The following is a 13,952-nucleotide window of genomic DNA, read 5'->3' on the forward strand; positions in this document are numbered from 1 at the left end:
AATATGTATGTGTCTATTATATATATATTATAAATATATTATACAAATATATATACAAATATAAATATATACTAATTATATGACAAAAATATATTATAAAACTATTTAATATAATAATTGAACTTGTTTTCTCCATACATATACATTTAAAATAATAAAATAAAAAAATTTAATGAGTGTGGCGATTTTCCACACCACCCACGGGGTATCACCAATGGCGCGTTAGGTTTTTTTATGTGGACCTTCGCCTAGAGCCCTATTATACCACATTGTATTGATATGTATAAGAGGAAAAAATATCTAGGAATAAAGGATAAAAGGAAGAAAATATTGGATAAATAAATATATTCTATGAATTATTTATTATTTTTTTATTATCTGTATATATATATAATATTAATAATAATAATAATAATTTTTTATTATATTTCCTCGGCCCCAGCTACCTCTTCGGCCTCGGTCGCCTCCTCGGGCCCGGCCGCCTCTTCGGCCCCGGCCGCCTCCTCGGCCTCGGTCGCCTCCTCGACCGCCCGCGACGCCCCAGCCGCCCCTGCTGCCCCTGCTGCGCTGCGCGTACCAGCGGGCACGGGCCCACCCGCCTCCTCTTTTTTTTTGCTTATTTTCTGAAAAATAAAACAAATAAATTATTATATATATATATATATATATATATATGTATATATAATTTTATAAAATATAATTTAATATAAAAAATAATGTACCATTTTGCTCCTGCTGTTGCTCTTCCTGCTGTTCCTGCGGCGGCGACGGCGGCGGCGGCTGCGGCTGCGGCTGCGGCTGCGGCTGCTGCGGCTGCTGCGGCTGATGTTGCTGATGCTGCTGATGCTGCATAAATATTTGCAGCTGCTGCAACAATTGTTGCAGCAGCTGCTGCATATTAGGTGCATCCTGCAGCACCAGCGCATTCATCTCTTCATTAATTTCTTCTATAAAATTAAGAAAGAAAATTAGAACAGAAACATTAAAATTTCTTAATAATTTTGTATAAATAATGATTTACTTACGAGACATTATGTTCAATCTGTCGCCGTGCTGAGCCGTGGTGAACAGACACTGAGGCACACTCGGCATTTGTTTCATGCCGTTTCATTTGTTTTATACCGTTCATTTGTTTCGCGGCATTTTTTTTCATCAGATAATCTTGTCGCCTTGTACTGTCAAGTAAACGTATTTTTTTATACGTGCTCTGAAATCTTGGTGTTCAAAAAACTATCACAATCCCGATTTGTGTGTGAGTTCTGATTATTTCAAATTTCTATATTTCTATCTATTCTAGATATTCTAAATATCTATCATTTTTCATCTTTAGCTTATTTTATTCACTCTTCTTTAATTCTTTGTTTCTGCCTATTTTCTTTTTCACAAAAATGTGTGATGAATTGAGAAAAAAATCTAAGCGAAGCTTTTCAGATGCTTGGCTCAATGATGATCGAATTAAATGTTGGATACGCAAAGTAGCTTTTGATGAGAGCTTGTATCATTGTATTATATGCAATAAAAATATTTCGTGCAACACACATGTTTTAAGACATGCGGATTCTGCGTGTCATAAAAATAATATTAAAGAAAATAATTCATCTTTAAGTACTAATAATAAAAATAATAATAAAAATTCAGATAAAAAAATATCCGAAAAATATAAATTTCAAGACCAATGGCTAGAGATTGAATTATTTAAGCCATGGTTACGCAAAGTATCACATGATATAAATTCATTTTTTTGTTCATTTTGCGATAAATCCATGAGAGGTGATTTATCGAAAATTTATCGTCACGCAGAATCCAAAGCACATATAGAAATATGTAAAATTAAAACAGAAACAAAGAATACAAACGAAAATATAAACATAACAGATGATTCACTTTTGTCGTTTGAAGAGCGAAAAAAAATAGCAGAAATTCGATATGCTGCATTAATTGCTGATAAAAATATTTCGCATCAAACTGCAAAAGAAATCCTCAACTTTTTTCAACATATTGGAAAAGATCCTAATGTATTAAAAAGCATGAGCATGGGCCGAACAAAATGTAAAAACATTATTACAAATGTTTTGTGCCCAGTTGAAACAGATCGTGTCGTCAATAAAATTCAGAATACAAAATTTTCAATTTTTATTGACGAAACATCTGATATAACTAATGATAAATGGATGACTTTTCTTGTTCGATACGTTGATCCAGAGACATTAGATATTCGCTCACAATTAGTTAAATTAATTGATATTGATGCCAAAGATTCAAGCGCAGAAAAGTTGTTTCAGGCATTTAAATGTGAAATGTGGAAATTACAGATACCATTTTTAAATATCGTAGCTTTATCATGTGACAATGCATCTGTTATGACAGGAAAACATTTATCGTTTAAAAAAAAATTAGAAGAAATATGTCCACATTTATTAACATTTTCATGCCCATGTCATTCCTCCGCATTAGCAGCGCATGCTGCATGTTCTAAAATGCCTGCATATTGCGAGGAATTTCTAAAAAAAATTGCTACTTATCTCAATAGCAGTCCAAAACGTACGGCTATTTTTCGTGAATTTTGTGAGTGTTTCCAAGAAACAAATCGCAAAATATTGAAATTATGTGATACGCGCTGGCTTTCGCATTATTTATGTATCGAAAGACTTCTTGAATCTTGGGATACAATTAAATACTTTCTTACTGAAATGATTGTGAGCGAAAAAACAAATTCTGGAGAATATCTATTGTCTATGATGAACAACGTAGAGATAAAAGCTTATTTTCTATTTTTAAAATACGTTTTGAATTTCTTTAATGCATTTAATGCATTTTTTCAAGCATTAGAAACAAGGATTCATTTATTGCATCCAAAATCTTTAAACTTTCTTTTCCAAATCTGTCGAAATTTTATAAAAGAAGAATATTTAAAACCACTTTCTCCAAATATTATATTCTCCTTAAAAGAAAATCAAAAACCTACTAATGAAATTATTTTGGGATCAGAATGTGAGGAATATCTGAACGAATTAACTCTGAAAGGTCACATAAACATAGTTACAATTGTTCGAGAGAATTGTTTAATATTTTATGTGACTGCTGCAGAAGAAATTCGTAAAAGATTACCTCTAAATAATATATTTTTATCAAAGTTACAAGTTTTTAGACCATATATAAGTTTATTTGATAACAATAGAGAAACATCATTCAATGATGTTTCTTTTATAGCTAAAACTATCGGCGGTTTTGATGAAGATGATTTAAAGAAGGAATGGATGGCCTTACCATCAGATTTTACAATGGAAGAAAAACAAAACTTTTCTAAATTAAATTTCGACAGCATGTGGAAAAAAATTTTACAAAATCGACACAATAATCTTGCTAAATATCCCAATTTAACAAATGTTATAAGTACTATTAGATCTCTTCCAAATTCAAATGCCGATCCGGAAAGAATGTTTTCTCTTTTAAATAATTAAAAACAAAAAAACGTAACAGTTTTTCGTCAGCTACTGTTAATGCTATTTGTGTATTTAAATCTGCATTAAAAACAAGAGGCGAGACAGCTATCAAAATGAAAATTGATGAAAAGCATTTGTCTCTTATGTCAGCGGATAAATTATATGTTACCGTTGCTAAAAAAAATAAAAGTATTTTAAGGTTACATGCTGCAGATACTATTGACATAGCTGGCCCCTCATCTCATAAATAATAAATTTATTAAAAACATTACGCTTGTAAAAGTAAGTACGTGAAAAACATCTTGTCTGTGTAACAGACATCATATTTGTAGAAAGCAAAAGTATTAAAAACATCTTGTCTGTGTAACAGACATCATATTTGTGGAAAGCATAAGTATTAAAAACATCTTGTCTGTGTAACAGACATCATATTTGTGGAAAGCATAAGTATTAAAAACATCTTGTCTGTGTAACAGACATCATATTTGTGGAAAGCATAAGTATTAAAAACATCTTGTCTGTGTAACAGACATCATATTTGTGGAAAGCATAAGTATTAAAAACATCTTGTCTGTGTAACAGACATCATATTTGTGGAAAGCATAAGTATTAAAAACATCTTGTCTGTGTAACAGACATCATATTTGTGGAAAGCAAAAGTATTAAAAACATCTTGTCTGTGTAACAGACATCATATTTGTGGAAAGCAAGAGTATAAAAATTATCTTGTCTGTATAACAGACATCATACTTGTAAATGACAAAATAATGCAATGTGGTATAATAGGGCTCTAGGCGAAGGTCCATATAAAAAAACCTAACGCGCCATTGGTGATACCCCGTGGGTGGTGTGGAAAATCGCCACACTCATTAAATTTTTTTATTTTATTATTTTAAATGTATATGTATGGAGAAAACAAGTTCAATTATTATATTAAATAGTTTTATAATATATTTTTGTCATATAATTAGTATATATTTATATTTGTATATATATTTGTATAATATATTTATAATATATATATAATAGACACATACATATTATAAACATATTATACGATAAAAAAGCTGTAAGAGAAACATTGAGCGCATATCGAGATATCGAGGAGCGAGCAGCGTGTAGCGTCGCGCGTCGGCCGTCGCTTTCGTTGGTAGGAAGAAGACAGAAGACTGTATTCTGTCCTCTTCTACTATCCGAAGCTAGCCGAAGCGCCGAGCTCACACGTACGCTTACGCTCACATCCTCATTACCCCCTCCACGCCGTGTTGCATGTTGCTTGCGGCGGAGATCTGGCAGCTTTGCAACGGGGAGTCATTGAAGAATCTCGGAGCCCATGGGTGTCCCCTGTAGTCTTGGTGAGTAAGAAGGATGGTTCGCTTAGATTCTGCGTAGATTACAGGAAGTTGAATGCGGTTACGGTAAAAGACTCATATCCTTTGCCTCGTATTGAAGATATTCTAGATCAATTATCAGGGAATTCTTGGTTCTCCACTCTTGATTTAAAGAATGGGTATTGGCAAACGAAGGTAAGCCCGGAGGACAAGGAAAAGACGGCTTTTTCTATAGGTAATGGGTTGTGGCAGTTTAAGGTCATGCCTTTCGGCCTTTGCAATGCTCCAGCAACTTTTGAGCGGCTGATGGAGAAAGTTTTACGAGATCTCCTATCGAAAGTTTGTTTAGTTTATCTAGATGATGTTATTGTTTTTGGCAGGACATTTGAAGAGGAGATGTCTAATCTTAGAAAGGTTTTTCTTCGCTTGCGTTCGGCAAATTTGAAAATTAATCCCCAAAAATGTTCTCTGTTTGGAAGGGAAGTGAAATATTTGGGACATATCGTCTCTGAGCAAGGAATTTCCACGGATCCTGAGAAAATCTCCGCTGTAAAGGATTGGCCGATTCCTCAGAATAGGAAGCAGCTTCGTAGTTTTCTTGGGTTTTGTTCCTATTACAGGAAGTTTATTAAAGGTTTCTCGTTAATGGCTAAACCTTTGTTTTCCCTTACGGAGCATCAGGTAAAATTCGAATGGTCTTCGTCTTGCCAAAAAGCATTTCAAGAATTGAAGCAGAAGTTGATTTCTTCACCGATCTTATCCTTTCCCAAGGAGCAAGGACAATTTATCTTAGATACGGATGCTTCCAATCACGGTGTAGGGGCGGTCCTGTCACAAGTCCAAGACGGCGCAGAAAAGGTTATTGCTTACTATAGTCGAGTGTTAAATAAAGCTGAAAGGAATTATTGTATTACACGACGAGAATTGTTGGCTATTGTGGCCTCTTTAAAATCTTTCCACCATTATTTGTATGGGAGAAAGTTCAAGATTCGGACGGATCATATTTCCCTTAAATGGTTGATGTCTTTCAGAGATTTGGAAGGGCAACTAGCTCGGTGGTTGGAAAGATTACAGCAATACGAGTTTGAGATAGTCCATCGTAAGGGTCATCTTCACCAGAATGCTGATGGATTGTCAAGGCGCCCTTGTTCTATATTCGGTTGTTCGTATTGCGCGAAGGTGGAATTGAAGGAAAGTTCTTTTGCTCGAATAATTTTGGGAGGCGAGGATCTTGAGGAGTGGCGGAGAAGGCAAGAAGGGGATCCTACCATTGTTTTGTTTTTGCGAGGAAAAGAACTTAGAGTACGCCCCAGTTGGCAGGAGGTAAAACATGACGTTTCTGCGAAAATTTATTGGACTTATTGGGATGCGTTAATTTTAAGGGAGGGAGTCTTATTCAAGAAATGGGAGTCTCCGAATTTCAAATCTGAGATTTTTCAGATAGTCGTTCCCAGGAATTTCATCAAACAGATTATGGAGGAGGCTCATGATTCCGTTTCTGGAGGCCATTTTGGAGTGAACAAAACATTGGGGAAAATCCGTAGACGGTTTTATTGGGCTACTTGTAAGAATGATGTGGAAGATTGGTGTCGTTCCTGCGAAGTCTGCGTGGCGAAGAAAGGCCCATCGGGTAAGGGGAGATCTCCTTTGCAAGTTTACGATTCGGGTTCTCCTTTCGAGAGAGTTCAGATGGATATACTGGGCCCTCTTCCGATGACTGCAGCAGGAAATCGCTATTTACTACTGGTCATCGATTGTTTCACTAAATGGGTTGAAGCCTTCCCTTTGAAGAATATTAGAGCTTCTACAATAGCGGATGTTTTTGTGAAGCAGTTTATTTCCCGCCACGGAGTCCCCTTAGAAGTCCACACAGATCAAGGGAAAAATTTCGAATCGAATATTTTTCAGGGAATAATGCACCTTTTGGGAATTAAGAAAACTAGGACGACTGCTTTGCATCCACAATCAGATGGACAGATCGAGCGTCATCATCAAACAATTTTGAATTATTTGGCTAAATTTGTTGCGGAGGATCAGAAGGACTGGGATAATTGGGTTCCCATGTATTTGTTAGCTTATCGTTCTTCCAAACATGAGGCGACGGGAGCCTCTCCTGCGGAACTTTGTTTCGCACGCGATTTACGGTTGCCTTTGGATTTATTACGGGGAAGCCCTCCAGAGAGGGGGGAGGAGGGTTCTTCTGAAGGCTACGATTCTTCTGAAGGCTACGTTCCTTCTGAAGGCTACGTTCAAAGACTGAAGAAGAGATTAAATGACGTACATAGTGAAGCTAGGCGGCATCTGAATCTTCAATCTCTTCGTTCCAAAATTCGTTATGATCAAAGGGCTAGGAAAGTTAATTTTAATATTGGTCAAAAGGTTTGGTTCTATAATCCTCGTAGGGTAAAGGGAAAATCTCCTAAATTGCAAAGTAATTGGGAGGGACCTTATGAAATAGTTAGAAAGCTTAGTGATGTTGTCTTCGGAATAAGGAAGTCGAATAGACACAGATGTAAGGTGATTCATTCCGATAGGTTGGCCCCTTTTCACGAACGAAGTTTTGAGAGGAGTTTTCGGGAGCCCGCTATTTAATAAGAATTAATTTTAGAAAAGCTAAGGTTTCTGCTCTTTTTTTTTAAATTCTTTCAGAAGCTCGACAAAGAAGGTGAAATAAAAGTGAAAGTTGAAGAAACTGAAGTTTGAGCGGAACCGAAAGGGATCTAAGCTGCCTCACCCACGGTTTTTGACCCGTGGTTTTCCCGTGGGTCTTCGGGCAAATGCCGAGGCAGGGGCCTGAGGAGTTCTCTTGGGAGAACAGAGGGTCCACGGGAAGATACCCCCCTCTTGCCTGAAGATTTTTCTCTAAGGAGAGAATCAGTGAAGTCGTTGGAATCTGTGAAGTCGTTTGATCCCAAGAAGACGTGTGGTTCGGTAACCTGCAACAGCAGTTCAGGGAGAACATGGAGGCACGTCGGGAGCTGAAATACGACGAGATTCCTTTGAAGACTTACCACAGCGTGATTGTCGGGACGACAATCTTTCGAGAGGGGAGCAAGTGTTACGTCCCTGGTTCGGGTCGCGGTCGAGTCCGTCGTGGAAAGAGAAGAAGTCCGTTGTCAAGAGGTTGTTGACAGCGGCGGCTGTCATTTGAGTCTGGAGTCAGCTGTCAGGCTGTGTGGACGCGTTTCTCTTACGAGTCGATCCGTGTTATTATTATTGTGTATTTACGTTCTGAGTTACCGTTTGTGTTGTAATTGTGCAGTGCATTAAAGTTCTTTAGTTTCCTTAAGTGCTTGTTTATTTAGCGCGTCCCGCGAGCGGCCGATCTCTTTACCGCGCGACTTCGATATCTATCGAAGTCCCCGCCCCGGGCGTAACAATATAATAAAAAAAATATTACAAGAATATATAATCACAATAAATATGTAATATGTTATAATAAAAATTACTATATTGAATTTTTTGTTTGTTAAAATTTGATGTTAAAGCTATATTAGGAACTTAATTTTTTAGTAGGATATTAAAATATTTTACACATTAATATGGACGGTATAGTCAATACTTTCAAACATTAAAAGAATTTTTTTAAATAGGTAGGTATATAGATAAAATATTATTCAATTTTAATGCAAATTAGAATTAACTTGTTAACAAAACTCATTGGACGGTATTCATAGTTCAATCTTATTTCTAAGATTGTCTTATAAAATCTCATTCAACTAATGAAATAATGCTGCGGCCATTTCATTGGTTGAATGGGATTTTAAGACACTCTTCAATATAAGATTGAAATATGAATACCCAGATAGCACATGGACGTTCCATTGACGTCCAGTGGATGTCCGAGTTCGGACATTGGGACATCCAAAAGACGTGTGAATTAAGTTTGACGGACATCTATTGAACGCCCATAAGGCGTCGGTTTGTCACAACTTCGGACGTTCAAAATAATACTCAAAAAATGACCTAAAATGGACGTCATTTTCAGTGCCCTACTCTTCCAGATTATTGTTGAAATAAACATCAAAAATTCATAAACTCAGAAAAAAGTTTATATTTAATTATGTATAATTGTGTAGATATAATTATGTATGGATTTTGACCTAATTTAATCATATATAAAAAATTATTCTTTATTATACATAAATAAATCGCATTATGCATCCTTCATAACATATAAAACATAAACTTTTTGGCCCAACAAAATTAAATAATATAATAAAATAATATAATTTATCTATTTCATATAAAACTTTACATAAAATTCATGTAAAAATTTTATTTATATTTATACTTGCTTATTGCACTCTACATTTTAATTAGATAATTTAAATATGTAAAGTGCAACAACCAAGTTTAAATAGGTACCGGATTATTTTCGTTTATTCGCCGGACATTTACTTGTCCGATTTATAAAATCAATTTAATATCTGAAGCTCTTGCAATGAGATCAGAAATTAAATTGAACAATATATCTCAAATTTTATTTATTACCCTTTGCAAACTTTATATAATTCTCATAACTAAAACTTAAATACGAGAAAGATTGCGCATCGCACGTCGCGTAGCGGTAAACGAACGAACTAATACATCCTTGTGTGGTCGTGCGAAACTTTGACATCCAAGATTGGACATCTTGTGGACGTCCAAATATTGGCCATTAACGGATGTCTGGAATCGGATGTACGATAAACGTTCATTTCATGTCCATGGACGTGCAGATGTAAAATGGACATAAAATGAACGTCCATAGAATGTTCTGTGCTATCTGGGTACTGTCCAAGTTTTACTAACAAGTTAACTCTAATTTGCATTAAAATTGAATAATATTTTATCTACATATCTACCTATTTTTAAAAGTTTTTTTAATGTTCGAAACAGGTCCAATTTTGGTCTATTTTGTACTTAAAATGGACATTTTTTGAATGTCCAAGAAAGTAACATTGGATATTTTTAAAATGTCTTAAAAACGTTCAACGATCTAATCTGGATGTTTTAAATACGTCCGAAACGTCCAGTATATATGTTTTTAATACGTTTTTAAAACGTTACTGTGCTGACTGGGAAGTCAGTTTATTATAAATTAAACTAACTAAAAAGAAAAAAGAAGAAACTTTGGAATTCATGTTAGTACCAGTCCTTTGTCCATTTCACCAAAAATTAAGTACGAGTTTGGTGGCGCGCGTAGCGACAAAATGAAGAAACACATGCAATATTATAGAGTATCCTGAAAATATACGAAAAAGAATATACTAATACGAGATATTCAAAGTATATTCTGAGAATATATGAAAAATAATATACAACAAGAGATGTTATGGGATTATTCTCAGTATATTACATCTGTAACGTATATTTACAGTATGAGTATAGAATATTCGAATGATATCATGTGCTGTGTGGGTTTTATGCTGAGTATATTATAATTTTCTGGACTGTAGTAATATTTAATATATAATTTTTGCTATATAAATATATATTTCTGATATAAAATCTATTTCTACAGATAGTAAGATCGGCTGAGTTATGTCACAGAATATCGGAAGGCTTACATCAAAATGCGAGAGAGAGGAAATGGCATATAGCAATATGAATCCATTGCTGATGTTGTAAGAGCAAAAATAGATATCTCTGTAGATTTTATTATTTTTGCATCTGAAAACTTGAAAATTGCCCATGCCTTATCGGAAGTAAATCTTCTTTTGTATTTTCAAATATATATAAGCGCACATTTTTAGCATATTCTTTTATGTTATCATTTTTTTTGTTAATTATTATTGATTATTATTGATTACTTTGTTAATTATTGTCAATTAAGAAGAAATATATATTTATATAGCAAAAATTATATATTAAATATTACTACAGTCCAGAAAATTATAATATACTCAGCATAAAACTGATTTTTTATACAAGTTATAAAAAAAATTCTTCTATATTTTTTACTTTTATTTTTTCACAAGAAGTTATTTTGTCAATTATGATTAATTGGATTACATATATTACCATCTTTTTATATAAATTTTATTATTATATAGTTTATTATTTGAAAGCGAATATAAAATAACAATTAAATACATAATCACAAATTGTGATCATTTTCTGAATGATGACTACATTATAAAACAATTATAAAAGATTTACTTATTTATTGGTAGAAAAACATATTTCAATTATCTACGCTTATCCACGATCCATGATATATTATGCGATTATGCGGAATTAATAATAAATTAGTCATGGATTAAAAGTTACAAAAGAGATAAATTTGCTCGTTTTGCTTACACTTAAAGTCAGTACACATGTGTAAGACCGTCGCCATGTCATGGCGCGTCCGTCGCCAAGTCTTGGCGCTAGTGCATGTCCGTCGCCATGTTTTGGCGCTAGCGTTTGGCGCTAGTGCGCTATGTTCGCGCATTGTGATTGGCTGCGGCGCTGCGCGCGTTTCAAGGTTGACGATCACGACCGGCGAGAGTAACAGTTGCAAACCGGCGCCGAACAGAGTAACAGCTTTTGTGCGGTGAGACCGTTTTCAGTATCGGCGCGTTTCGTTAACGCCTTTTCGTCGTGATCGTTTCCCTCGGGCAGTGATTAATCCGCTGCGCGTTTCAACGTTATCTTCGGGCGTTCGTGCTTAATATTAACGGCCTCGGTTCCGCGGCATTTGTGTTCGCTCTCTGTATATTCGTTACAAGAATATATTTCTTTTGCCCTTGCAACTCCTAGTCTTTTCTCATTCCGCTTCCGCGAGTCAAACCAAAAACCCTCTCCGGCTCGTTCAGCTCCTGATCACGTGATCGCGCCGATAACCGCGATCTAAATCTAACACTCTTACAGCCTCAGAAGTGGGATAGTGACTGGTTTTTCGTGGTTTTGTGCGGTTTTTTCTTTTTCCGATCATCTAAGTGTGGTGATCTCCGCGCTTTATTGCGCTTTACAAGCTGTAAATAAAAAGCGGCTTTCCCGCCATATTGGTCCCTCGCGTGGAGAACAAAGGACCAGGCCGCCATATTGGTTCTATGTCGGGCCATTTCGGGTGGTTTTTCCGCCATATTGGTCCCGCTTGTAGTGAACAAAAGTACATTGAATTTATTAATTGAACGCTGACTTTTTGGTGCACTTTTGTTTTCGGTGTGTTTTTGTTCGGGTGCATCGTTCGCGATCAGTCGAGAAAGTTCTTCGGGTTCGTCGAGTCAAGAAAGTTCTTCGGGTTCGTCCGGTCGACTTTTTTTTTTGGTCTCTTCCCGGTTTAAACTTTTTCTAGTGTGTGCTCTCATCAGTGCCGTCGTAAAGACAGTTTGACTTTACTCGTTTCGGTGAATTTGTAGTGCACGTACTTTGTTCCCCGTTCAAGATTTTTTTTTTTTTTTTCCAGTTCTTTTAGTTCTTCAAGATGTTCCGTAACCACCTCGAAGGAATGTCTTACCAGGATTTAAGAAAAGAAGTATCCAGATATGGAATTTCGAATATTCCTAAAAGCCGTGAAGGCTGCATCGATGCTCTGCTCTCGCACCTTGAAATTCACGGTCCTCTTGAAGAAGCGCAAGCTACCTTTTTGGACGCTCATGGAGAGCCTGATTTTCCCAAATCTGCTTCAGGTACGATACCTAAAACCTCAGACAAAATTCCTCTTTCTGACTGCTCTAGTAAGGAAACTTCTCCAGATTGTTTACCGCAACTCTGCTCTCTCCTTGTCCAACAAATTTCTAAGCAGAATGAGCAGATGAGCATGTTGCAGCAAATGTTTTCTTCATTTATGAGCATTAACTTGGATCCAGGACGGCTCTCTCATACTGATCCTCTCCCAAGACGGTCCTCTCAGGGTGATGTACTTCCAGATTCAAGAATACATCCCTCCAGTGAATTTTCTTCTTTGCCTCCAGGACATGCTGTCAAATTTCTTTCTACTCAAATTCCTCAATTCTCCGGATCTGAAGAGGATGATGTAAATATTTGGCTGAAGAAAATCGAAAACGTAGCAGACCTTCATAACCTGGCTACGTCTGTGAGGCTTACAGCGGCTACGAGCAGATTATCGGGTAATGCTCGTCGTTGGTTCGACTTGGGCTCTGGTGAGTCCACTAGATCTTGGTCAACTTTCAAAGAATCAATTACTAGCCGTTTTAGAACAAGAATCCCTCATAGTGTTCTTGTCAAAAAATTAGAAGCTCGAAAATGGAATTATTTATCCGAGTCCTTCCAGGATTATGCCACGGACAAAATGGCTTTAACTCAGAAGCTGAATTACTCGGATTTCGACACTATCCACACTCTTATTGATGGAATCACTCATATTTCCATTCAAGCCGCCGCTTTCTCTATCGATACTGAATCGCTGGATGTCTTCTTGGAGAGAATGCAACGTATGACCTCTACGTGTGCTTCGCATCTCAAAAAATTCTCTACCTCTACGAAGATTATCAAATCTAAGGATGCTGCTTCATCCAAGTACGACAAATCCAACGACAACAAGGAGCCTTCAGGAAGCCCCAGTTCTCAGAAGAAAGAAGTCTTTTGCGCTTATTGCCATAATAAGGGGCATATCAAGTCCGACTGCTTCAAATTGAAGAAAAAAGAAGCGTCTTCTAAGGTTCAACCCTCTTTCCCAACGGTTGCTGCTGTGGAGGAAGCTGCTGAGGAGGCCGAGGAAAATCTCTCTTCAACGGTAGCTTCGGTGTCGCAAGACCGTCGGATTATTGTTCGCGACAAACAAGTTCTTAATGTGAATGAACTTAATGGAATTCCTTGTAAAATATTTGCGTCGGTTGACTCAGGTAGTCCTATTTCTTTTATTCGTAGATCGGTTTTCGAAAAGTTTTTTGACCCTTCAGTCACTCCTTTAAAAGTTTCTTCTAACCTCTATAAAACCATTGATGAGTGTGTTATCAAATCACCCGGTTTTGTTTCATCCTTTTTAAGATTAGATGTGTTGCCTAATTCATTACTTTCTTGTGATTTTCATGTTTTGAATCATAATTCTTCCCCAACACATATTTTATTAGGTCGTGATTGTATGAGGGTCAATAAACTTTTTTACGGTATGGATTTTACTGAAGAGGGGAATTGTAAGGATACGTTGGATCTCTTATCTCACGTCGCTTCTGCTGACATTATTGATTTTAAAACCGAAGTATCGGATTCCTCCTCTGAAATTAGTATTGATTTTGATTCACAGGTC

General features: G+C 36.2%; 1 protein-coding gene across 1 annotated transcript; it reads right to left on the reverse strand.

Annotated features, from left to right (window-relative positions):
* Window positions 1–214: 214 nt before the first annotated feature.
* On the reverse strand, window positions 215–908 carry LOC145970615 (uncharacterized). Its single transcript, XM_083097494.1, has 2 exons — window positions 723–908; window positions 215–623 (listed from the first exon to the last, which is right to left on the reverse strand). Exons 1-2 carry the CDS (start codon window positions 906–908, stop codon window positions 423–425), a joined length of 387 nt encoding a protein of 128 aa, XP_082953620.1. The 3' UTR covers window positions 215–422.
* Window positions 909–13,952: the final 13,044 nt, after the last annotated feature.

This window comes from Camponotus vicinus, unplaced genomic scaffold (assembly GCF_025532165.1).
Source record: "Camponotus vicinus isolate PSW18456_S1 unplaced genomic scaffold, iyCamVici1.0 SCAF_4, whole genome shotgun sequence".
Taxonomy (NCBI): domain Eukaryota; kingdom Metazoa; phylum Arthropoda; class Insecta; order Hymenoptera; family Formicidae; genus Camponotus; species Camponotus vicinus.

What these genes read in the sequence shown, in the direction of transcription:
- LOC145970615 (XM_083097494.1), bottom strand. Translation starts at nt 908, where the DNA reads ATGCACCTAATATGCAGCAGCTGCTGCAACAATTGTTGCAGCAGCTGC. An exon ending in GCAACAGCAGGAGCAAAATG is followed by an intron (nt 624 to 722) that starts GTACATTATTTT and finishes TTTATTTTTCAG; the next exon opens with AAAATAAGCAAAAAAAAAGA.